General features: G+C 43.9%; 1 protein-coding gene across 3 annotated transcripts in view; it reads right to left on the bottom strand.

The window, feature by feature from the left end:
- LOC141772133 (plexin-A2-like) overlaps positions 1–27,012 on the bottom strand; it is a 323,156-nt gene that overhangs the window by 259,877 nt on the left and 36,267 nt on the right. Inside the window, exons 2-3 of one of the 3 annotated variants that reach the window (XR_012594861.1) lie at positions 24,342–25,675; positions 15,438–16,260 (exon numbers count right to left, since the gene is read on the bottom strand). Coding sequence is in view for 2 of the 3 variants with exons in the window: in XM_074642809.1 (XP_074498910.1) it covers positions 16,078–16,260; positions 24,342–25,541 (1,383 nt within the window). In the remaining variant the exon portion in view is untranslated. Of the gene's footprint in view, positions 1–15,437; positions 16,261–24,341; positions 25,676–27,012 lie in introns of those variants that run through there. The other 2 variants (XM_074642809.1, XM_074642810.1) reach the window with 2 other exon arrangements.

Here is a 27,012-nt window from a genome sequence, read left to right as displayed (position 1 = left end):
TGTCACCAAGCAATGGGGATGTGTGACCCTGGCCTTCAGCCTTGACCTTTACCTTTAGTCAAGTTACCAGAAGCCCAGATAATGTTTTCCCAACCGCTAACCATTAGGGTTTAATGAATAACAGCGGTGGCTGAGCTGACCTGTGGCTAGAACAGGCCTCTGGCTCCGGCTCTGTTCTTTGATACCATGACCTCGGTAATGCCCTCTCGGTGGTTTGGCGTTGGCTTTCTGGTGATGCAGGTGCTTTTCAAAATCACACAAATGCCTCTGCTGTTTCCCCTCTGCCTCAATTCTTCACTTGCAACTCTTCTTTCCAATTACACAGAATCTGTCATTCTATCTATCCACACACACATTCTGACATATCACATTATTTATGGACTATATTTTTTACCCTATTCTATATCTCCATTAACACAATATCTGGTGTCTGTGGCCTTAAACACACTGTCTTCATCTATATGCCACAGTTTCCATCTCAGCAGTCAGTGTGTGGTGTGTAATCAATCAATCAGTCTCTATTTATAGAGCACCTTTCGAACTTATCAAATGCACTTCAAAGTGCTTTACAAGCGATTGACAAAACTAAGGATGTTAAAGGTAGTAAAATGTTAATAAAATAAAATAAAATAATTCATGATGATCAACAGTAAAATGTTGATAAAACAAAATTGAATGAAATACTATAAATATAACTACAAAAATGAAAAAAAAAAACACTATACAAAAGCCAGACTAAATAGATGTGTTTTATGTCACTGCTCTAGTGGTCAGATCAGGGGGCAACCTCGGGGTCTGAAAAGTGAAGCCAACGTGGAAGTGCCTTAAACTTGCATTATTTCTACCAGCCAGCAGGGGGCGACTCCTCTGGTTGTATAGAAGTCTATGAGAAAATGAGCCTACTTCTCTCTTGATTTATTACCTCAGTAATCATTGTAAACATGAGTTTATGGTCTCAATCGCTAGTTTCAAGTCTTCTTCAATACAGCATGATGTTCTTTTAGTAAATGATGGTCCCATTTAGAGTCAGATAGACCATAAAGCAGGGGATGCTTTAGGACGGGGCTGACCATTGACAGGTCGCTACCACAGCGTTGTTCAGCGTTCGCTTGTACTAAAAGACACTAAGGAGTCGGTTGTTCATTTTTTCCGTTAAGTATATTACAAACAAGCCTGTTTTTCGCCAGCCAAAATTTGCAATCCCAATTATTATCACAGTTAACTTGAATTATGGATGCACCTCGCTAACAAAGCTAGCTGGCTAGCTCTAGCGTTAGCTGCTAGCTGTACCTAACCCTGCTGGACCTTGCTCTTCCCCAGCTCCACTTGTCCAAATCATGGATGTATAAAGAGAACTGTATACACGAACTGGAGGTGCTCATTTGTTCATTCCTATGAGAGTTGTTCAGTGGCGCATGAAGCCAAAATGGCTTGACTGCTGCGTGATAAAGTACCCAGATCATCCAGCGATCTTTCACAACGCTACTGCGCCGGCCCATAGAGCAGGCGCAGTAGCGTTTCCTGTTACTCTGCCTCCCAGCCCTCGGTCCATCCTCAGACTGGGGCTCATTCACATGAACGGAGGAAGGAAATAACTCTGGATTCGGCTATTAGTGCATTTTACACTTTTAGGACCTAATGATTTAAATAAGGGCTATTCAAGTGTTCAGACTTGGAAGTTGATTTACCTAAAACAAATTAACTGTTGATTGACAGGCCTCTCTTTCCCGATGTAAGTCTATGGGAAAAAGTCTCTTTAGGCCCAACGGCATCACGTGACGAACCCGGAAGTTGTAAATCCACGCTTTAGTCACTACAAAAAATTGCTTTAGAGCCAGGCACTCTTTCCAGGGTCTTGGTCTAAATATGGTCATGTCTGGTTCCAAGAAAAAAAAGATGGCGACGACCAAAATGCCAAACTCAAGGCTTCAAAACGGTGGTCCAAAAACCAATGGGTGACATCACAGTGACGATGTCCACTTCTTCTATAGTCTACAGTCTAGTGGTCAGATAGTAACCTGTACTCTGGATGGAACATATTGAAAGTGAGCTACAACCTGAAACTATTCAGGGAACATAAAGTGAATGATGAACGAGTATTTCAGATTTGTATTTCTTTGTGAAAACATGAGTGGAACTATAAGAATGGAAATACTATTATTAAAACAAAGGCGACCGTGAGGCTTGAGTGGACGCTGCGGCCAGTGAACACAACACACTGTGTTACAAGCTATGCAGAAGGAACTGTCCAATCCCATTAAGACTGGAACCGTCTCTGCTGGGCGGCCGGACTATTAAGAGGGAGTCTAGGCTGACAGGTCTGTTTCATGACAGCATGAGGCCAAGACCTGACATGCAGCTGTCAAGAGAAAGAGATATTCCCCCCCCGTGTGTGTGTGTGTATTAAAGGCGCAGAAGTGGAGAGCAGGTAAAGGCTGAGTGAGCCTGGAGATTACCAGTGGCTTGAAATATTATCACATGCTATTAGCACTGTATCACTGTTCATTAGGCTGATGGCTAGCTGGAGTTACTTGACAGCCCTGCGGTAAGGACGCGAGAGATGGAGAGAGCAAGAGGAGATAGAGTGTTGCACAGAACAAATGTAGAAACTGGAGCAAGAGGAAAATAGGGGGAAAATGATAAAGGCCCTTTTGCCTCAATCCTTCACTGTCAGAGATTCAACACCCAGGTTTCAGAGGGAAACAGGACACACGGCGTATTACTACAATTCCTAATTCTTATTGTCATAACATCCGTAATACATGACGAACCAGATGACTGTACGATGTCAGAAAGCATATATCAAAGAATTTGATTTGTGTAGAGCCCATAAAAGCTCCCAGTAAACAGTGTGTGATCAGAGAAATGCATTAAACAACGCTGTCACCCAGACAAGCTTAACTCTAAGGGCCCTGATAACTGCTGCTGTCTTGTATGAAGTGGGAGACAGAGGAGCAGTAAAGCTGTCTCGCTATCAGACAGAAACATTAGTCGCTGTCACACTCAGTTTGCCTTCGCACAGACAACAGTTTAGTAGTATATCATCAAAGCTGAAACAATTCTCATTTCCGAGATCTATTGGCGCTGAAGAGCCACTTGAAATGGAAGCGCGCATTTGCAAAGTAGATGAGAGGAGCGCCGTTTCGGTTGCTTGAGTAATCTAGAATCATTATGCATGCTATCAAACACATAAACAATGCTTGTTTTTCCCATTCGTAACTGCCTCTAATGAGGACGATCATTACGACGCATGTAAAGTAGGGAAGATTCATCAAGAACAAAAGATCCCCTCCGTTGTGAGTTGAGTTTCTGTGCAAGTTTACAAAGTAATAGTTTGCTCCCGCTCCCCCCTCTGTCCTTCCTATCCCCCTTTTTATCTAATTTTGGGCCACTCAGAGAGCTAGCAGTAATGAATTGGCTAATCACAGTTATCTGGCCTATTCAAGTGCTTTGTAAAGCAAATCAATAAAGCTTGGCACGGAGCCAGCCATCCACTTTGACGAACTTTGCTCGCTAATCTATTTTTTTTTTCTGTCCTAAAGATGTTTACTCTCCCTCAGTCTGTCCCCCTTTCTCTCCACCGTGTACTTCAGCAAGGTCAGCAGGGGAAATTGAAGAAGAAAAAGCTCATATTCAACGCCAGCTGGCAACTCGGAGGACAAAAGTCGAGCACTGAGTGCTTAAAGTTCATTTGACAGGGAGAGACATTTTCTCTTTGATTGTTGGAAGTCATTGGAGCTCTGAGACGTACACCTCTGGCAAGAGAAAAAACATAACAAGGCCTACATCCGTGCGATGCTGTTTCCACAGTAACAGATCAATAACAGCCACGCAACAACTGATAAGAATTTCTATGAATTTCAAATGTTCTCCCCGTGGTGCCTGCATTGGCTGCAGACTAAACAGGAATATTGATAAGCTGCGAGGCCCTGCCTCCCAACACGGATTCCTTGCATAATATCTTGGACATATTTTTCCTTGTGTTTCTATTGCACATAAAATATGCGATTGGGGGCTAGAAATACCATATTCATAAGAATGGATCACTTCTTACCAAGACAAACATTTGGGAATATTCAGCCTTATTTTCACTTGTTTAATGTTGCTGCCTAACCAGGAAGACATGGATCTGGGTAGTCGGCGGCGTTTGATGTGGCTTCTCCAATCCTAATGACGCTACCAGCTTTGGTAGGAAAACCACAGAATCCACCGCCACAGGCTTAGCATGACTCCCAGGCTCTGAGTGTAAAAGCAGAGCCAAGATCTACGTCGTCTTTTCCCTTTGAGGCCCCCAAGCGCTTCCAAACATGAGAAAATGTGCACAGGCATGAGGTAAATAATGCTGCCATTAACTTAATTTGTAGCCCAATCAACAAGAGAATACGCTGAAAAACTGGATTATAGCCATTACAGCCTTCTTTCTTCACATGGTCTCTGGTGAAAAGTGGCTCCAACAACAATGGGTTAATTAATCTCACTCGTGAAGTTAAGTCCAATTATGGGAAGCACTCAACAGGGTAATTTGTTTCCTAAAAAAAAAGAGGCTAATGCCAATAACTAATCTAACAAATAAAATCAAGTTCAGAAAAAAGCGTGTGATCTTGGCGATACATTAAAGCAGCAGTAGGTAGAATTAGAGCAAACGGGATTAAAAAAAGTTATTTTTATAAAACGGAATCTGCAAGGAGGAAAACAACCAATCAGAGTCGAGCTGGACATTCTGTCTTTTTTTGTCTTTTGGGATTTGGCTACATTGGTACGGTTGTACACTGCTGCATATTGGCTGAATTTAAGTGGCTAAATTAAGCCTACATGCATAAAATCCTTCCGTAGTAAAATGTATGCACTGTGCGAGTATTTATCTCTCGTTGTTAGATAATGAAAAAAGCTTCCTTCGAGACACTGCCAGAGAAAAGAGCAAACAATTAGAGGAAGAGAATGGAGAGGGAGACGGATAGAGGGAGAGAAAGCAACAGAGAGCTGTTTGAATGTGATTAATGAGATCACTGCAGGGTAGGCTGTGTCATTGTAATAGTCTGAGCAGGGAAGGGAAGGAGGAAGAAGACTGGGAGAAAGAGTGAGGGACTGAGACGGAGAAAGGGACAGGAAGGAAGAAAGGAATGCGTAAGGGATAAGAAAAGAGACAGAAAATGAGAGGGGACAGCCGGTGGACTGACCAGGCTGCATTTAACTCACTGCTATGAAAAGAAAGAGAGAGAGAGAGAGAGAGAGTAAGAAGGAAAAGCAGATATAAGGCTGGGATGAATGGAACGGCAGGGGCTCTCAGTCTTCCTTTAGTCTTTTAACAGTGAAGTGTTTAGAGAAGCCTGGACCAGGTCTGGCAGATAGAGAGGCTTGTACTCTAAACCCAGCCATGAAAGACACAGTCTGCTGCTGCTAACGCAGCCCTGGCCTGCCGCCGGACGCCTCTTTATCTGGCACAGGGTTAAGAACCGAGCAGGAGGGGGGTCAAGTGGAGGCCAGGCTACGAAAGGTCACACAGACATCCTACCAAGTCAATGAACAAGCTAGTCATTATAGACTATAGATGGTTATGGTAATTAAACACCTATGGCAACCACAAACACACACTAACACCCATACATTCAGATAAGCAACAACAAAACCAAACAGTCATTCTTCCAGGCCTAAATACTAAACAACACTAAATAAATACTCATCTGCGAAGAATATATGTCTAGGGTTTTTACTGTGAAAGGTAAGAACGGGAGGAGTAGATCATGTCTGCGCTGCTTTTGTCAAGGTTGAAAGGAGTAATAAAGTTGGCCGTCTTGGTTCGGACTACGGAGCCTCAGTGTCGTTGTTTTAAACTCAACCCATTCCGCACAACGTGATTGGTTGATGTCTTTATTTGCAGTGCGAAAGCTCAGAAAGATCAGCCCTGTCGAATAAAAATGATGTTCCCATACAACGAAACTGCATTCTAAATTACGATCAGAGGGAAACATATTTTGTCGTTGATTACATTTGTCTTTGACGGATCACAAACACGTTTGTACTGATATTCCGCGGAAGGCCACAGCAAGTGACGTAGTAGGACGAGTGACGTGCAGACTAGGTGTCGTAGGACATCCAGCGACCGTTATTGAAAGTTACGTGGTATAGACCTTTTCAAACTTGTCAACATAAAACATTCTAAAGCGGCCCTTTTGTATTTCCTGTTGCAATGTTTGTTATTGCAGTAGCTCACAGGAAGCAAACTTGGCCCAAAGCTGGCCCTGGCAACAGAATGTCAATGAAAAAGTCTATAATAAGGAGTATATCAAGCAAGAAAGTCAACTACGGGTGGGTGAGAGGGTCAAACAAACACAGGACTTTGCCCCATGAGGCCACTGTTCGTGTCAAACATTCAATGTCTTGTCATACAACTAAACCTAATCAAGTAGTTTTGTTGCTTAAACCTGACGAAGTAGCGTTTTTGTTTTGTTTTGTTTCAATTTACAACGTTAACCACATGAAAAACTGTTTAAAACTCCGACCGTAATCCTGGAGAAGATATGTTTCCCTCGAAACGTAATTCAGAATGCAGTTTAGTTGTATGGGAGCATCATTTTGTAGGAGACAGGGTTGGAAAAATCAACCTTGTGTCACTTTTTTGCCGTGTAATATTTGTGTTTTCTGTGAAAGTATTCATGACAAAAGCAACAGTTCAAAAAAATATATTGACAGAGCAGGTCGCCCACCAATTGGAAGGTCGGCTGGTCGATCCCAGGCTCCTCCAGTCCACATGTCGAAGTGTCCTTGAGCAAGATACTTAACCCCAAATGTCTCCCGAAGGCATAGCCATCGGTGTGTGAATGAGTATTTAGATTAGAGTTGCCCCCCCCCAGCCTCTGCCATCAGTGTATGAATGTGTGTGTGAATGGGTGAATGCTGACATGTAGTGTGAAGCTATTTGAGTAGTTGGAAGACTAGAAAGGCGCTATATAATTGCAAGCCCATTTACAATTTACCACAGATGTGTAAATTGCAATGCCCTAATGAATCATAGCCTTTACAGTAAAACTAGTTTTAACAGATAAGACGGAGGACTTAAAGCTTCAGGCTGTACTGAAGTTCATCACGATGTTCAGTAGAGTTCAGACCTCCTGCTGATCACAGGGTTTTCCCCACAAAGCACAAAGAAGGCCTTCATGAGCCACTTCCCAGAACTGTATCAGATTATAGTGTATTTATTGGTCATCCTGTCTCGCTGTAGAGGTTAAAAGGATGGCTGACAGTCTTTCTGTGAGCTGGCATCTAAAAGAAACCCTGAGGTCCTGAGGTAATACAAAATAAAATGCTGCTGATTTTACTGTAGGACATTTGATTCAGCCTCTCAGAGAAAGTGCTGCAAGTTGTGTTCGGAGGGAAAATGCTATTTTACTAGCAAAAGCTTTCTGCAGGCTATGCTTGTCTCCCAGCTGTTGCCGGTGGGCGAACTGAGGCTGTATTGTTTAGTTTAACATGATTTAAACGTTGCAGGCAATCTAGCAGGGAGAGTCCTGAAGATGGCTGTTAATAGGTTCATATTAGCAGCTGTAATTCCAGCTCCAGTCTCCATTGTCGATTTGTCATTTTGCTAAGTTGTAAATGTTAGCTGCCTGCTTCGTAAACAGGTGCATTGAGTAGGGTGGTTTTCATCGGATTTTAAACAGAACAAAGGTTTAACAAAGGGATGCAATTATTTGTTCTGTGTGGGATTAATTGGACCTCACCATTCAATCTGAAACAAAGTGATGCGATGGCTATTACAGTAGGCATTCAGTGAGAAATAACAATTTGTGAGAATGACAATTGGAAACTGATTCTACCTGGTGGCAATTGTAATAACGCTTCTCACTTGTAATTGTATTTCTTTTCATGTGGGCTCAAGGTTAATGCAAGTCATGCAATGACAATAGAGGTGTTTAATAAAGCTATTAAAATGATTAATTCTTTGTTTGTTTATTTACAATACCACGTGGAGCCACTAATGACCAACTGGAAACAACAACTGAAATGTCTCTCTCTGGCTGTTTGTCTACCCATCTGTCTATCATTTTGTCTCTCCATCTCCGTCCTTTCCCACATGTCCACCTCTTCCTCTCCCTACTTCCCCTCTATTCCTACTTCCTCTTCCATTTACAAGGTTGACAATCCAGATTGGCTAGAGTAAATTCGGAGCCTAAGGGTTGAAGAACAGAGTGACAACAAATCTGCTTAGCTGATCCCTCGTTTGAACATAAAAATCTAGGCCAGGCTCAGCCAGATGCCACCAGAGCAGGGCCTTGGACATGTGAAGCAGGTGAGAAGCCTCTGGGTTGACAAGCAACAGACGGGTAAGGCTCTCAGATCACATTCCCTCTGAAGGTAATCCCTATAAACAGATTCTGCATTCACATGTAGAATCTGTAGGCAACTGGACAAGATTTGCATCGGAAGGATTCGGGTTCCCGTTTGTAGTCTGAATAGTATTGACCAGTCACGTTTGAGCAGGCTTTGGTTGAATGCAGGTAAACAGTCTGTGTGGAGAGCAAAGAAATTGCAGAAACGCAATTTCAGAACCCCCCGGCTATCGTCTGAAGGTGATTTTTATAGGTTTAAAGTTAGCTCGTATACAGGCTACTTGTGAAACAATATGGTCGTACATTTTGCCTCTCGACTCCAATCTCACATCTCAAGTTGCTAATCGGATTGTAAACAATGAGCAACGCACAAAAGAGGAAGTCTTGGCCCGGATATCAGCTGGCTACAACAGAACCACAGAAATGTAGCTCCTTGAACCCAGAGGCTTATCTGTCATCAGATCGATAGCCGATGGGTTCCAGATTGCTCTGAGAGCAACGAATCCAAGGACTAAAGGTCTTTGCACACCAAGTCCGTATTTTCCGTATGCATTTTTTTAATCCGTCATCTGATAAAAATCGTTACGCACAGAAACCTTGCACACCGAGTCCGATGCGTTTTATTATTCTCTTTGTTGTAAAAATTTGCAATATGAGACAAACCAGAATTAATGACGTGGGTGCAATAGATAGCGCTAGTCCCAAACAGGGCTGATGATGGTATTAGCAAAATGCTATCTTTTAGCTGCCTAGAGCACAATCAATTACTACAGTCTAATCTTTCGTACATCCTTTGTTTTGCCACCATCCCGATCCCAAGCTGTTCTGCAATCACCAGCTACAATGTTTAAATTCTGCATCTTTTTATTCTTTTAATTCTTTATCGTGAAGTGCTTTGTGCTGGGAGACAAAGTGCATGTTTATCCTGCCATTTTGGGTGATGGTGTTTGCACGGACGGTGGTTCTGATCTTCTTTTGACTTTTTACGGATGTGAAAAACATAGAAAATTGAACCTGTTCGAAAAACTTTAGTGTGTTATCGAGATTGACCACGTCAGGTCATATTTATCTTTAAACGGGCCATGATTTCGGACCAAAAATACAAACTTGGTGTGCAAAGGCCTTTACCCTCTGAGGCTCACTGGGGGTGAACACAACATAGAGGGGTGAGAGAGGGGTTGGGGGGGCGTTGCCACTTGTCCACCAGGGCCCTGTAGGAGCAGCTGCCTGCATTTACAAGCCTTTCAAGTCCCCGACACTTTATGTCCGACGATCAGCTGCTACCCTCAGCGACACACACCATCTGCACAACACACACACATCCTTGCTGCTTTACGGGCCAGTGTGGGATCCAGGTGAGGGATCCAGACATGCACCCTCTGCTAGATTAACCAGTCCGACAGGACTTGTCCAGTTAAACACCTGAACCACCCTTTCAAGTTGTCCCCTTCAGCTGCCGGGGGCATCATCCAAACCAATTCCTGATTACCCATCAGGGCATGATGAGAGGAATTAATTAGGCCGAAAGCAGCACATCATGGTTGAAGGCTTGGAGGATAAAGAGCCGGAAGACATTTTTTTCACACATGGTTTACTGCTGATATAACCCGGCACTAATCAACCGCTGACTTCCAGTCAACACTCACATCCACCACCATGAGTTGTGGTGTTTGAATTAAGAAAACAAAGCATGCAGTGCAGGTCTAAATGCTGAGGCAACACTAGTCTAAAACTGCTGCAAGAATGGCTCTATTTTTAAATAGATATATCTTCATGTCAAGGCTTTATGTCTAAGTTACATATTATATAATTTAATAAATAAACCTATAGACCTGAGTAACTCTGCTTCTACATGTAGAACGCAAAGAGGATGCCATCTGGGAATGTAACCCTGTGTTCTCCGGTTCAACAGCTTTTAACCTCTGCTGCTCTGCATGAGAGAACGTATGGTGGATGTTCATTCTCACTGTCTTCTGATTAACAGGGGAATCCCGAATGTTCCTCTGCTGAGCTTGCTTTAACCTCCCCTCATTCATCTATTGCCGGGATGTCTTTCAACATCCAATTTTACATGTGCAGCCGTGCCCTCCATAACCATCTATATCAAAGGCAGCGCTCCCCGCAGCTCCTCTCCTCCTTAATGCCGTTGTTGCTTCCCACCAATCCCAGTCCCCATGTGGGTTATGTCTGTGCTTAAGCACATAGTGAACCACACACAGCCAATTCCAATTTAGATGATGCAATTCTTGGGTAATGTGTATCCAGAAGAAAATGCAGAGCAGATCGCCGATCTCTATAATCGGACTCGCAGAGCCCTGCAGCGGCCTTTTGGTCTCCGGGTACATAAGAGTGATAATGGAGATGATGGAGCCTGGTGAGCATCAATGTAAACCTCGATCTAGAATTTAAATAGGACATTAACTCTGGCAGGACTACACACTCACTGGAGCCAACACATTCTCACTCCCAACTCGCAAAATACCGAGCTTGGTCAGTGGCCCTATGCTTCAAACTAGGACGCTCTCGGTCCACTCAGAGATGGCGTGTCACTTTCGTCTCCTTACAGGCATTCAGTCTCTGTTGAAAATGAACTTCCAACGTAGGTTTACTTAGTTTTTAGTATGAAGATATCTTATGAAACTAGAAAAAACCTAAGAAATCCATTGGTACCAACCATGTCATGCTAGCAAAGGAGGTTAAATAACGCTCCAAACCTACACTAAATTTTGGCAATGAAAAACTGCCTTAGCCATTCTCAAAGGTGTCCCTTGACCTCTGACCTCCAGATCAGTGAATGTAAATGGGTTCTATGGGTACCCACGAGTCTCCCCTTTACAGACATGCCCACTTCATGATAATCACATGCAGTTTGGGGCAAGTCATAGTCAAGTCAGCACACTGACACACTGACAGCTGTTGTTGCCTGTTGGGCTGCAGTTTGTCATGTTATGATTGTTTTATGCTAAATGCAGTACCTGTGAGGGTTTCTGGACAATATCTGTCATTGTTTTGTGTTGTTAATTGATTTCTAGTAATATATATATATATATATATATATATATATATATATATATATATATATATATATATATATATATATTTGCATAAAGCAAGAATCATTGTCTAATCCCATGTTGATAAGAGGATTAAATACTTGACAAAGCTCCCTTTAAGGTACATTTTGAACAGATAAAAAAAAGCGTAATTTAATTTGCATTAATCACGATTAAATATTTCTATGGATTGACAGCCCTAAAAATAAGTCAACATTGACTTTGTTTCACACAGGACACAAACAGCGGCCTCCTGGGTGAAAGTGTGTTTGTTTGACCCGTCCAACCTCCACTTCCACCCGCCCTACGTGGACTTCCTCGCTCTTTATACTACATCGGTCGCTCTGACTGTCTAACAATGACGCGGATGGGTTTACATTGGAGGTAGTTCACCCAGTGCAGACTCTACAGGGTTCATCGGTGTGTTGGTATCAGACCCCGAGGGGCACTGACCAAGCGACGAGTTGGGAACGAGAACAGGTTGCTGGAACATCTTCTGTTGTTAGCTTAGAGTGGACTAAAGGTCTCGTTTTGGTCCTGATAGGAACTGGTTTCACTGGTGCACGGAGGCTTGGAGTATTGATTGCCCCCTAGGAGCTTTCTGCTGAGCTGAACATCTACTGCCCTCCACAATCAATCATTGCCTCCAGGGGTGCCACCCAGAAGTCAACAACCAGTTTCTGACACTCAGACTACAGAACGCATGATAGTACTAGGTTTCACTCATGGTTGAGAAGGACAAAACAAAACCGTCAGAAAATATTGATTTGTTTGTCTGATGCTACATCACACAGCAACATGTAAGCACTTCACAGCTGTATGAGGCTCACAGCTGTAGTGTTATTGTTTCCATTATATATGCATTCTCCTCACCTTAGCGTCTGCTCGCTCCCCCACCCTCTTAACCCCTCTTCCTCAATCAATCCCCCACAAACGCCGTCCAAAGGCTGCGGTATCCACCAACACCATCCCTCCTGCTTCGCCATGCTCCAGCAAAGCCCAGGAAACAGCAGCATATACGGGAGCCGGTCTGCAGGGAGAACGAGAGGGTGGTGGTGGTGGGGGGAGCGGGATTGAATGGGGGAGCGGGAGATGGAGGTGGGGGGGGGGGGGGGGGGGGGGTTCTTTGGGAAGGGAGCCAATCCAATTACAGGCAGCGGTGCAGCCCTGGTTTCTTTGGCGGCACTAAATTCACATTTCAACGGTCTCTTCCTCCTCCCTCCCCCAGTATACCTTCCTCCTTCTTTCTATCTCTGCCTCTTCCTGCTACTCTTATTTTTTTCTCATCACGGCTCCCTAACCGTGAACCCCTTTCCCCACCCATCTGTCTCTCTTGGTTGCATGAAAGAGGTAACGGTATAGAACTGTATCACTAGCTAAGCATCAAGTCTTGTCACCCTATAGCTGTGTCATGCTCAGTTCTGAAGGAAGCCTGCAGCATCCTACCCCGTCTACACAACTCTGTAGCAGCTTATCAGCCTTCTGCAGAGGAGCTGCAGCCAGGGCTCATCGGGTCACCCTATCCCCCTGCCCTCCCTCTGCCACCCGAGGGAGTGAACGGATAACACTCGCAATGTAAACACAAGCACACACCTTAACAATGACAGTGGGCAAAGCTCCTACCACTGCTAGCATGCAGGGTTATTGATTATTCATTACCTATTGAAAAAGTCATGTTTTCTTTTTCCACGCGGCTGCAGATTGCCACGGTGGGTAGGCTAATGGTGGTCATCCTCTCTTTCATGCCCATTAGGTGGACAGTCGGTGCCTGTTGAATCATGTCCTTGCATGCAAATCAAGACCAGTTCTTGTCCAAAAACGCACCTGCATGCAAATCTTTGCACAGTGGCGACAGCTCCTTGTCTAATCACTTGATTTCAAACAAATCAGGTTCAAATAAAGTCCAGCAAACTCTTGCGTCAACAGAGATGAAATCTTGCAATTCAAATAGTCTCACCGAGAGAAATAATCAACGTTTCATTACCTTCAACACTGATGATTGCTTCAGTGTTGAGATCTAGTGTTCATATTCAAGGTATTCAGAGGACTTCTATCAGGAGGTCAACTTTTTTTTCTTAAACTATTTTTTCATCTACCTCATAGTGAGAGGATGATAACTAATTATGATGACAATAAATCAGATGATGCTAATTACTGGGGAGTTCTGCCGGTACAAGTGGTATTACTACCTTATTCTTCTGCCGGTACAAGTGGTATTACTACCTTATTCTTCTGCCGGTACAAGTGGTATTACTACCGTATTCTTCTCCCGGTACAAGTGGTATTACTACCTTATTCTTCTGCTGGTACAAGTGGTATTACTACCTTATTCTTCTGCCGGTACAAGTAGTATTACTACCTTATTCTTCTGCCGGTACAAGTGGTAGTACTACCTTATTTTGTCGTCATGTGGAGACAGTCTCTGTTTGAGTACTCCACAAGGTTGTTCTGCTCTGGCCACTGGACCGTGGTACCCATTTCCCCATGTTAGTGTTACTGTGGTTACAGTCATGTCTCTCTGAGGAGTACACAAGGCTGTTTTTTTTACTTTAATTTTATTCTCAGGGAAATCATAATATCCTTTACAGTTTTGTATAATTACATAATAACGTAGGAATAAGTGAAACATAAAACGATAATAAAATAAAATAAGTTAAGGTAGAAAAATAATTTCAAATATGAATAATAATAAAACTTAAATAAAACATTTAATAAAAAATGAATACAAATAATAATACAAAATTAAAAAAAATAAAATAAAGTGGCAGCTACAGTGGAGAAGTGTGGAAGGAAGTGGGGAGATAAAAACAATATGCAAGTGACGGAAACACAGTGGGGAAAACACTCTTCTGTCTCATCTAATTTAACCAAGTAGAAAAAGGTGCTAAATTATTTAGGAGCTCAAACAGGGGATTACATCGGATGAATATTCTCTCCACCGCAGCCTGATTGGTGTATTGATTTAATTATGAATAGACGGAGACCAAAAATAACCCGGGCCAGCACCGTTTGCATTGCCTGGCTTGAAATAGCAAAGAAGTTGCCAAAAGAGGTATCAAAATGGTTTTAGCAACTCCCTTTGAAACGTCTCGCTCTGAGCTGCATGCAGCTGTTGTTAGTAGGGGGAGGGAGGTCTGGCTGGACGGGCCAATTATGAGACATGCCACACACTCCTGCTGTCACTCAAACAGGCAGCCCCGTGGGAAGAGGAGCCAAATCCTTCAAACCGCTGTCTAAATGTAGTCTAGAAAGCCCCATCAGTATGGAACACAAACAGCAATGGTGACACAATGCACCCCCACAAAAACACATCATGTCCATTAAAACATTAAAGGGACTGTATACATCTTTTTACACGCATAAATATATATATTTTTTATTGCCAAGTGTGAACAAGTTGTAACCTAAACTAAAAAATAAGACCTTCCGCGACTTTTTAAGTTTCCTCTATCAGCCTGTAGACTGCTTTTAATGTGAAGCCCATTTTTCCGGGAAAATCCAACGGATGTGACGTCATGCGCGCTCAAAAGTGCCTTTACTCTCCTCAGCCCCGCTACAGGGCTAACAGTGTGCAACCATAACTAACGTTCAGTTAGAAATGGAGTCCGCTAACGGCAACAAACTACCAACACCCACCACAGCTCAGACTCCAACACAAACTCAACAGAAGCACAAAAAAAAACCAAGTTATATCTCCTGAAGCCCGTCTTGCAAAACAGGAATGTGAGCGACGTCGGGGGAAAACTAGTGTTGTGGGAGAATAGCAGAGCCAGTGTACGTGGGAAGTGAGTGATGTAGCAAGAGAGAGAGCGGCAGTGAAACGAGCGGAGCGGACGAGAGTTAGTTTAGCTTTGAGAAAATCAGTGAATGTTCAGTGGAAGTTGCCGTTTGTGCAGAAATAAATGCTGCAGCTCCTCCAGACCAACAGAGGTTTCCCGTGTCCTGTTTCCTGCTGCTGAGTGGAGTGACGGGGGTTAACTCCAGAGCGAGTTACGTTATCGACTCCGGCCCAGGAGACCAAAGCTACGGTGTGTCCGCTGTCTTCTGTTAACAAGACATTTCTGATTCTTACAGAGAGCCCCTTTAACATTTGACATTCTAAGCATCAATGCAAAACAGTGCAACAGCTGTTTTAAATTAATCAGCAAAACGTAGACACTTCTGATTGACAGTCGCACTCCTCATATCATCCTGAACCCACTCACTTCTCTAGCCATTCAATCCCGTCAGGGGGCAACCTCATCTAATACAGTGTTTCCTGTGGCCGGGGTGTGAAATCTATCATTATTAACCCACTGTGGCGTTTATACTGTATGTATTCTCTAACCAAGACTAGGAGCTTTAGTGCACGGGCCCACTCTCAGTGAGCCACAGGCAGAAAGGTGCTTATTAAAATTAATGGGCCAATGCAGGTTATTCAACACTGCGACACTGGAGCTCACTTAACAAGGAAGTGACCACTACAGCGTGCTAGCCGTCGCCATTACCCCGCTCCGAACAGCACGCATTAAATATTAAGGAGATACGTTTTCCCCGGTGACCATGATCCATCTGCACGAAATAGGACCACTTCACAGTGTCTATACCCCGTGGACCGCTGGACAGCCGGAGTCTTTATGTATCGCTGTGATGAAGGAGGCACAACAACAGGCCTTTAACTGTCGGGTGAGAGGAGAGGAAAAGGAACTTGGACTCACCTTCTTTAGGCGTCCACTCTTGGTGCCCACGAAGGCTACACAGTAGCCGTTGTAGATATAGGAGGTGACAGACGTCATGCGGTCCCGAGTCTCGGTATAGAGAGTGTGACCAGTGACCAGCTGGGAACCGCCGAGAGGCTGGTTGATGTCCAGACCGCAGAAAGAGTCGTCGATGGGCACCGGCTGCAGACAGGGAGGACAACAAGAGTTATAGAAGTATGAATGAAGGATAAACTGGAACACAGAAATGCATTACAAGAAAAAAAGACAGAAGTGTCATATTTAACATAGAAAACCTCAACATGGAATGTAGTGTATGAGGGGGGGGGGGGCGACAAAAACACCTCAGAGGAGAGACAGACTGAGGCCCTGTCTATACAAGAGATTTTTAAAAACGGATATTTTCCCCCTTCATTTAAAAAATCAATCTGTCCACACGACCTTCGTTTTACAAAATATCTCATTACACCGTCGAACGCAAAAATGACTCCAAACGCTCGTCGGAATATTTACATGTCAGAGAGGGGCCTTAGAGAATAAGACTACATCCACACTAATACGTTTATGCCTAGCGTCTACACTAATCCGCCGTTTTCAAGCCCCTAAAACGGAGACGTTTGAAAACGCTGCTGACCCCGTTTGACGGTACTTGTCCCACAGCCTCCGTCCTTTCCATGCTTCCCCTTCATTGTCTATGTAAGCAGCCGTGCAATGCATTTCTGGTAGTGTGGCAGCCCAATTCGAGAGACGGGGCGTCACGCTGGCCGCTCCTCATTTGCATGAAGTTGAGGTCTCGGCTACTTTATGCAAATGAGGGGCGTCTGGCGTGACTCTCCGCCTCTGGGAAGTCTCAAGAAACTTTTAGCTTTTAAACCAACTGTTGTCGATCAAAAATAAAGACGGATTCAGCAACTGCATTGCTTATTTCTCTCATAAAATTTTTTCATAAACACATTTCGGTGAACTGCTTTCGTGATATAAGAACGATAACGTTTCCAAACGAGCCGCCATGTTGGTTCCGGTTTGAAAGATGGGAGCAGCAGCCCACGAGGGAAAGCGTTCGTCCAATCAGGTGCGATAAAAAACGCCCCTGTGGACACGTACCATCAGCTTTAAAACTGCTGGGTTGCATTTTAGTCTGGGACGGACAGAAACGGAGACCTTTGAAAACAATGACACAGACACCCACGTTCGCTTCTCGATTGGGTCTTATCAGTCATGACGTGTCCTTCCCTGATTCGTCATGCCCCATCATGTGAAACTTTTACGGAAGCAAACATCAGCCTCAACCACCGGTGGTTAATTTCAACATGGATAACCACTTACAAGTGTTGCTGACCTTGTTGTATCTGCAAGCAGCTGTTGTGCAGTTAAATTCAGCATTTTATAAAGCTACTACTGCCTCCATGCGCAGGAGGCAGGCCATTATTCAAGCAATTTACATCAATTCCCGTGACCAGCGCTGCTTCCTGTTCACACAGGCATGCACATGGCCAGTGTACGTGAATGGTCATGTGATCTGCGTTTTCAGGAGTGGTAGTAGGGACGGACATTCATTCGGAAACGGCCCTAAAACGCTCAACTGGATGGAGATTGGTTTTGTTTTAAAATGCTATTTTAAAATGAAAAGGCATTAGTGTGGATGTAGCCTACAACTTTAGGAGAGTGGAGAGGCTGAGACACAGAGCATTATAAAAGAAGACAGGTTGGTAAGGAGGGAAGATGAAGGTGACAGAGAGAGCAATGGTCAAAGTTGTGGAAATAGTTGCAGTGTCAGGGAGTGTCTGAGACGGAAACCAGGGAGTGAGAGAGGTGAGCCTCAGAGAGGGAGGGAGGGAGGTCAGAGCGAGGTGGAGGTGTGCCGCTGAGTCTCCCAGCCAGACAAGCGCTTGCCTTTCTGTTCCACTTGGCAGACATGTTTCAGCTCCGCCTGACTGAGCTCCACCTTGCTCTCACCGTGGCTCATTACCCTGGCCTATCATCACACCTCTGCAGGAAGACACATGCTGCATGATAACTATGCGCTCCGGCAAGCACACACTGTGCAACCCTGAGATATGCATCTAAACAAAGAGGCTGCAATGAACTGTATTTACCCATTCATTAGAGAGGAATCGCTATCATGAAGTCTCATTAAGTCTGGGCGTGATTATACAAGAATTGCTTAGAGTGAAGACTCCATCCTGGACTGATGGAGACAGCTTTGATGAATTTTATTTTGTTTCTGTCGAGTTTGAATGAAGTGCGTTTTACAATTATCAGCAAGGTAAAACTACTGTTTCTGTCAATGACGTCTGGTGGCTTTGAGGAGAGCATATTAATTATGTTATGTACATTAATAAATTATAATAATTGCTTAAATCCCTATTGTTCTTTTAATAGGCTTATGTTTTCCATTTCGGACAAGTACGTTTGGCTATTGTGAAAGTAAAACATCTCATCTACCTGTCCGGAGGACAACTGGCTGAAAAAGCTTAAAGCTTCAGCTTCAATATTTTTGGCATCATTGACCAAAAATTCCATAATAACCTTTCAGCATATTGTAATTCAAGTGTTCTGAGAGAAAACTAGACTTCTGCTCCTCCTCATGGCTCTGTTTTCAGGCTTTAAAACATCTAGCCCGTGACGGGAGACTTTGGCCAATCACAGGTCATTTCAGAGAGAGAGAGCGTTCCTATTGGCTGTTCATTCAACAGAGGCAGCTGTCAATCACTCGTGAGCAAACGGTCAAACTAGACAGCGCTTACTGTTTAGCTGTAAAATGAAAGAGTTTTCTCCGGCTGGTGGGCGGTGCTTGTTATTTCCTCAACTGATCTCAACATGGTGGCCAGGTCACGAACCAACTCATTTTACAGCTAAACAGTACACTACAAGATGATTCTGAAAACATTTTATGAGAAATAAACATTACTGTAACAGAATATTGATTCATATTTAATCAGCGCTGCCTAGTTTGACCGTTTGATCGGAGTTCGTGAGTGATTGACAGCTGCTCAGAGATGGCAAGGCTCCAGCTCGGCTCTGATTGGTTGTTTTCGTCCAGTCTGTGAAATCTTGCAGATGCCATTAGGAGCACCGGAGGACACAGAGGCACATGATTTTTTTCAGATTACCTGTCTCATACACTACTGTCAGGACATAGTGAGCGTTTTATAAAAATAACTTTTTTTAATGACATATGCTCCAATTCTACCTACTGCTGCTTTAAGTCTGGGTGTATATCTTACAAGAATAGAGCTCAGAGTGAAGACTCCATCCAGTAGATATGAGGAGGTGGTGAATGAGGAGCAAAACAAGTAGACTTTCTGGTGTTGAATCAGGTCAGCGGAGACAGTGTGAGTGGCAGTGGCCTCAAAGTGCCATGTGGAGTAAAGTGAGATGGCCTCCCATGTACACATCCTATAGTGTCCTCGAACAAACTTCTCCCTCTGAATATACAGTATATAGAATATATCCCCCTCCCTTCAACCCCAACTCATTAATTCTCGATCTGCCACTACTGTACGTCTATCTCTCGTCCGTCTCCGTCTCTGTCCTCGTCCCTGTCAGAGTGGTACAAGCAGACTATGTTGAGTGGCATTTCCCACTCTGGGAGGCAGCTCAGCCTCTCACTACACACCACGGCTGTAAAACCTTTCAGCACTACGCAGATTTTCATGAGCGGAGCAAAGGCAATAACGCTGACAGGGAACAATCGCCTCCGCTCTCACAGTCACGCCCCCTCCGACTTTATGGCATTTCCTTGTATTTCCTTTGCCCAAAATAGCACAGAGTGCTAAAGGGGTTCTCCACTGCAGTATTTAAATAAACTGGAGGAAGAAAGCATGTAAGCTTACATCATTCTTTTCTCTTCTGGTTGTTCTTGTTTTAAACATATGCTGATTAGACATGGACACACAGAATGGATCAGATGGGAAAGCTATAACAGCTATCTTGAGAAACAGCCATGAGACCAGACTTTGGCTTATCAATAGCTGCCGCCTCAAATGCATGCATGCTACTGCACATATGGTCTTCTGGGATCCGGACCATTTGGTTCTGATTACATCTAGATTGTTTAGATGATGTACGCTTAGCAGACTTGGCCGCCAAGCCAGATCCCCCTGGATTCTATGTGTTGGAGTGTTCTTGCACACCTTCCTGCAGATTTGTTCTGTTTTGCGTTTATCACGAATCTCACAAGCAGTGAAGAAATGCAGATTCGCCACGTCTCAGACTGTTTCATACAGATTACGTTGGTTATCTCCAGCGGAGCCGTGGTGAGACAAAAATAGACTGTGTGATTAATCCTTATCGAATAACTGGCAATGCGGTATAATATTTAATCTGCTCTGAGAAAACAGTTTGGTCCGCTCCAACAGTTGACTGCATAATCGTGTTAAACAATGACACAAAGTGTTCCGTTTGGTGGAGTTTGAATGAAAGATGTGTCGGGGATATCTGCTCTCAGAGTTTCCCTCCCGAGGTATATCGGTGTTATCAATACCAGCTCCCACTTTTGCTCTCAAGAGTGGTTAATTAGCTGGTGGGGCGTGAGCAAAAAGCAGGACGGGGATGATCGTGTTAGTGGGAGAGAGACACACACAGCCTGATACAGAAAGAATCCCATCATGGCTGTCCTCCTTGGGAGTGACTACAGAGCTGGTGTGAATCTCCAGATGGCAGAAGGCTGGACGGCTGGGTGATAAATCTTTGATTGGCTGCTGTGTCTGAATCCCCTGGCTCAGAACTCAGCTCCATTCCTCAGCCCTCGGCCTACATGTACATAGTGAAATGTCTGCGAGACGGGAATGAGAGCTGGGGGTATAATTAAGGTTCTTCGCTTTCAGCTTGCTGGCTACCTGCTGAGGAAAAGGCACCGGGACTGCATGTGTAATTTACTCAAGCGAGGTAACAAAAGAAAATACTTTCGGGTTGGTCTAACCTTGATTCACCTCATATTTTGATAGATCCGAGACACAGGCACTCTAAAAATACCGCACAGCGAGCATCGGGAACATATTTATTTAAGCAACACAAGATGTGAAACATATGTGCTCTTTAAAGCAGCCACACTGCGTTAGTCGGGGGGATTTAACAGCGAGCAGACAATGTTAGCGTGGTTGACATATCCGGTTGTTAAATGTAATTTGTATAGGCTTTAAGAGTTCCTCATCCATTGACATCTATCTGCATAATCCATATTATACCATGGGTTTATTGGCTGCTCATTGAGCACGAGGACATGGTCTTAAGGACTGTATTTTACATCTTCTTATCTCCGCGACGACACACACAAAGCTCCTGGTGTATAATGTGAAAGGAGAGCAGAGAGCTATTGGCAGTGCATGCCTAAAGAATGGAGTGGGAGGTGCAGCTTTTGCAGGTAACAGCAGCCACCCTTCAGAGGCGCACTGAGATGATTGGGGATTCTTCTGGGAAAGGTTTCTAATTTGAGCTCCCACAGATAGAAAGCCTCCTAACCTCAGTATTGTCAGCGCTGCTATATACCGCCATCTCTCCTTTTTCCGCCTACTCTCTGTGGAGCTAATAAAACCCAACAGATAATGTCTCCCTCCTCCTGACAATCACCTCTGACATTGTGCTAATGGGGAATGTACTGATTTTAATACGAGTGGTCAATTGAGTGACCTAGGGGGATTAGCAACAAAGGAAGCTGATCAGTGGCTCTCATCATAGTGAGGGTAAGGAAATCATTCAATCTTAGAAACACATTAAAGAGGACCTATTATGCTTTTGTGCTTTTTCTTTAGTGTGTTATATAGTTTTTTGTCAAGTAAAAGATCTGCAAAGTTACAAAACCCAAAGTCTACGCCAAAGGGAGGAATGGTACGTGTCCACACGCTCCGTCCTTTTCACGCTCCGTCCTTTTCACGCTCCGTCCTTTTCACGCTCCGTCCTTTTCACGCTTCCCATTCATTGTCTATGTAAGCAGCCGTGCAATGCATTCTGGTAACGTGGCGGCATGATTCGAGAGACGGGGAGTCACGTTGGCAGCTCCTCATTTACATAAAGTTGAGGTCTAGGCTACTTTATGTAAATCAGGGGCGTCCGGCACGACTCGCCGCCTCCGGAAACTCCCTAGAAACTTTTAAACTAACTGCTGTCGATATAAAATAAACATTTAGAAACTGCATGGCTTATTTCTCGCATAAAATAAATTTAGAAACACATTTTGGTGAACTACTTTCGTGATATGAGACAGAAAAGTTTCCAAACGAGCCGTCATGTTGGTTCCGGTTTGAAAGGAGGGAGCAGCAGCCCACAAGGGAAAGCTTTTGTCCAATCAGGTGCCAAGTGCATTATGTCTAGTGGCAGCCTATCAAGTGTCCAATGCTGGGAAGCGAGGTGATCCCTCACGATATAAAAACGCCCCCGTGGGCACGTACCATTCCTCTCCCCCACAGAAACACTGCTCCTGAACTGACAGAAATGCCTTGCTTGAAGTCCTGCCTCATCTTCCGTAACGTGGTGAAGTCATAGCTGCCTAGCGGTTAGTTTGGCACGCCCTCAAACAAAGCTAGTTAGAGCGGAGCTGGAGTGGAGTCCGAAGAGTTTAGTTTGGTGGACCAATCACAACAGTGCAGAGTGGGCCAGCTGACCAATCAAGGTAGACTTGGCTCAAACAGAGGGTGAAAAGAAATACTGCAGCACAGCCGGTATGAGACAAATACAATGTTTTTGAATATTAAAGCATGTAAACATGTTGTAGTAGAAACCCAAAATACAAGTATGAACCTGAAAATGAGCATAATAGGTCCTCACACATGTACAGTATATGCTCTGCATTCACAAGCCTTTCCTATGTAAATGTATTCATACAGCGCACACACACACACACACACTGTAACGGACTAGTTACACTTACTTACTTACTTACACTTAGCTAGTCATTAAGTCTGAATATTCTTAAATTCTTATTAGCAATTAAAGAATGAAAGCACAGAGGACTGTACCCTCTTGGGAACCAGGAAAAATCAAGAAACGTAATTCTACTTGACAACATGCAGCAGATACATGGCCTTGTATTACAGGATAATTGCGGATTTCAAAGGGAATAGGCTGGTGTGTGATCCCCCCCCCCTCAACTACTTTTTCACAGAGTGTGTTTATTTATTGTGCTCGTTGAGATTAACACTTTGATGGTTGTCAAGGAAAGCAAATCAACCCTCATTTATGAATATCTCTCATTGAAATACACTTGAAAGTGCATGTTCTCTGATATCGGAGCCGCAAAACAATTTGACATAATTGCATGTAGTGTGAGAATCATTTGATAACAGGGAGCATGCTAGTCTGCACGGCAGTCAAAAGCATTTCCTGATGATTGCTATGTTTATTTTCATTACAGCACACAACGCCTCCAAAACGCTGTGGTTTCTAAGCTCATTGAGAAGTTTTGGTCTTTCCCTCACTGTTCATGATCTTATTTTAGGAAAGGTAACAAGATATAGATGTTTTTGGGATAACTGTATGTGTTAATGATGAGAGAGTACAAATCCTCTACTGCGTATCAGTGAGAACTTGCTTCATCTTAAAGGGGATATATCATGCTCATTTTCAGGTTTATACTTGTATTTTGTGTTTCTAGTAGAACATGTTTACATGCTTTAATGTTCAAAAATACCCAGTATTTTTCTCATACTGTCTGTCTGAATATACCTGTATTCACCCTCCGTCTGAAACGCTCCGTTTTAGCGCCTGTCTCTTTAAGAGCCCCTCCCGAGAAAGCCCGGCCGCCCACCCAAATATATATATATATATATATATAAGTATGTAATAATAATGTATAAACCCCAAAATAGCCCATGAAATAAGGAATAATCCCACAACATTATTAATTATTTATATTCAACATTAGTTATTATTAGTTATTCTCAGACGGATATCGCTGTTTGTTGTATGTAGAGGTGTGTGTGTACAGTGTGGCAGCAGCGCTAGCCCAAAGCTTCAAATACTGTATATGACATGGGAAGGGGAGCCAAATCTGAATGGCGTGAAGAATCACATGTTTTCTGACCTGGGCAGCCCCATGTCCCCTTTAAAGGATCTACAGATGTGCAGGAACAAACGGCGTAAATAATAAAATACATTTCCCTGTAAAAGACGTTAACAGTGATGTCCTATTGTCACCACATGGAAAAGGCATATTTCAGTCATTATCATTTCCATACTGTTAATGAGTAAAAAGTGCATGGTGTATGTACAGTATATCTGTATGTGTTTGCATGAATAAACATCAGCATCTATCACTGTAAACTCACCGCTTTGGTGCACTGCACATCCTTCCCAAGCAGCCAGTTGAGCTCCAGGTTTCCTTCACCCTGGTAGCAAGACTGGAGGCGCTCCTTGATCCGTGCGTTGATGTCTCGGATGGTGAAGACGCAGAGCGCCGAGTCATCGGGCGGGCGGTGGAACTGCTTCTGGCCCTTGGAGAAGATGGTGAAGAGCACATCGTCCTGGGCGCTGATGTTGAGTGAGGCGGCGAGAACGCGGCCCGGCTTGCCGAGGTAAGCGGCCTGAAGCAGCCGGTACTCTACGCCGTTCTTCACACAGCCGACGGGCAAAGAGACGTAGGAGTGGAACTTGCGATCGTCTTTGCAGAGGCGGACGATGCGAGAGGTGTAGAAGAGGTCGCTGCTGGATCCGCTCGACGACATGCTGTTCTCCGGCGTCTCGGGCTGCACGGTCAGGAAGTAGACAAAGCTGCCGCTGGCGAAGCCGTACACATAGTAGATGTCAAAATGGGAGACTAGCGCCAGTGTGTCTGACGGGATCTTGATGAGGGAGGACACAAAGTCGGTGTGCAACTCATAGTCGAGCATCGCAGAGGACTCTGGGTCGCGGGGCAGCTTTCGACTGGAGATAGTGGGGAAGTAGTCCTGTTTCCCATCCACTGCTGTGCCGATAAACAGGGTGCCATCCTGGCCCTGTGAAGGCACAATGACCCCGTACATGGTCCCGGTCTGGTTGACACTGGAGAGGTAGTGCTCTTTCTTGTGGGACGGCTCCACTAAGATGAAGAGGTCATCCAATCTGAGGAGTTTACAGACCCCCTGGTAGAGGCTGCCACAGGCCAGCAACCGGTTTTGGGAATAATCAATGAGGAGAAGCTTGTTGACATTGTTGGTGGAGACGAGGGGTTCAGAGCAGGGCTGGACGATCAGAGGGGGGTAGCAGGCCTTGTTGTCGTCCTCTGGGCCCGTATCATGGGAAACGAGGAGGGTCAGGTTGCCTGACAGCTTGTATACACGGTTAACTGCTCCGAGATACAACGCCCCCGTGCTCTGGTGGACTGTCAGGTGGTTGAAGAGCCAGTCCCGACGTTCGGGGTGGAAAGTAGTGAATGTCTGCCCACTGCACAAGGCAGGGGTTGCAAAGAGCCAAAAGCTTAGCAGAGTAGCTAAAGCTCCTACTTTAGGGTCAGGCGTTAAAGTCCTGCGCGTAGCCCGCCGGCCCTCCATGTTTAACGGGCCTGCGAGGAAACGGCAGAGGAAGCAGAGAGAATTGACGAGGGTAAGACGGGAGGAGACCTTCGCCTTTTTGTTGCTGAAGGCTAACTCGCAGGTCAAATCTCCGCGAGGCTCTTCACATGTTTCTGGAAAAGAAAACAAGAAAGAAATGATGTTAGATATCACAGCGTGACTAACACATCCTACAAAAGGAAAATGGAAAAGGTTCGTCATTAGAAGAGCTTTCACTGTTTGAAAAGGTCAAAGGTCGTCCTCAGTAAGGCGATGAGCTGCGGAGGAGAGTGAGTGGAGTTAAAGAGACAATGAGAGGAAACCATCACGGTGCACATTCCACAGGAGTTGCTGGACGGGGCAGGACAATGCAGGAAAGAGAGGAAGGTTACAGCAACGGAAATTAGCCTGACCTGACTCATAGTACCGCCGCTGCCACACACTGAGCGAGCTGTTTCTAAGAACAGAAGAACGCAGACTCACAATTCACATAAAGCCTTGGACACTTGGCAATGACTCATCAGACTTAAGAAAATGGATGTGTGTATGATTCAAGCCTAGTTTTACAAACTTCAAACACAATTTTATTAACAAGATAAATAATGAACATTAACATATGATCATGACTTAAAATAAGGCCTTCATTTGGCTTTTTGCATCATCACCTATAAAATTAGGATGTCATGATTTCAAGCTACAAAAACATTAAATTGACATTAGGCTAATATTTGTGACCATACCATAAACATACGCCTTCAATCCATTCAAATATTGAATCATGATTAATCACACATTCTTTTATCTGGTCAAAATGTCCCTTAAAGGGAGTTTTGTCAAATATTTAATACTCAATTAACAAGTCAAAACAATAAGAAACCCTCACAGGTACTGCATTTAGTGTAAAACAATATGCTCAAATGAATCATAACAATCATAACAAACTGCAGCCCAACAGGCAACAACAGCTGTCAGTGTGTCAGTGTGCTGACTTGACTATGACTCAAGGTTCAAGGTTCTAAATTTGTCATAAGTCAATACCAGCAAAGGAAATCTTTGGTCTAAGGCTCCTTCAACAATGTTCATAAAACATGTATATATAAAAGGGGAAATCTTACAAGTAAATGTAAAAGCAAAATGATAATCTAAAATAGTGCAGTTAAATAAATATTAACGGAAGTATAAAATACAAATGTAAATGTAAATTTGTAATTTAGTTGATGACAGTATTTCAGATGGAAAAACTGAATGTAAACAGGATGTAGTATGTAATAGTGAGAAGTATTAAAAATGCATATACAAAGATGTAGACAGGAATGTAGTATGTATAGAGAAGTAATAAATATGTATGTATATACACAGAGGTCTAACACTTCTTAAAACAGTAAAGCAACACGTGACACGTGACGTGAAGTAGGCATGTCTGTAAACGGGAGACTCATGGGTACCCAGAGAACCTCATTCACGTCTCTGG

The sequence above is a fragment of the Sebastes fasciatus genome, chromosome 8 (assembly GCF_043250625.1).
Source record: "Sebastes fasciatus isolate fSebFas1 chromosome 8, fSebFas1.pri, whole genome shotgun sequence".
Lineage (NCBI taxonomy): Eukaryota > Metazoa > Chordata > Actinopteri > Perciformes > Sebastidae > Sebastes > Sebastes fasciatus.
Note: the sequence above shows the minus strand (reverse complement) of the source record. Positions and strands in the feature narration are given on the sequence as shown.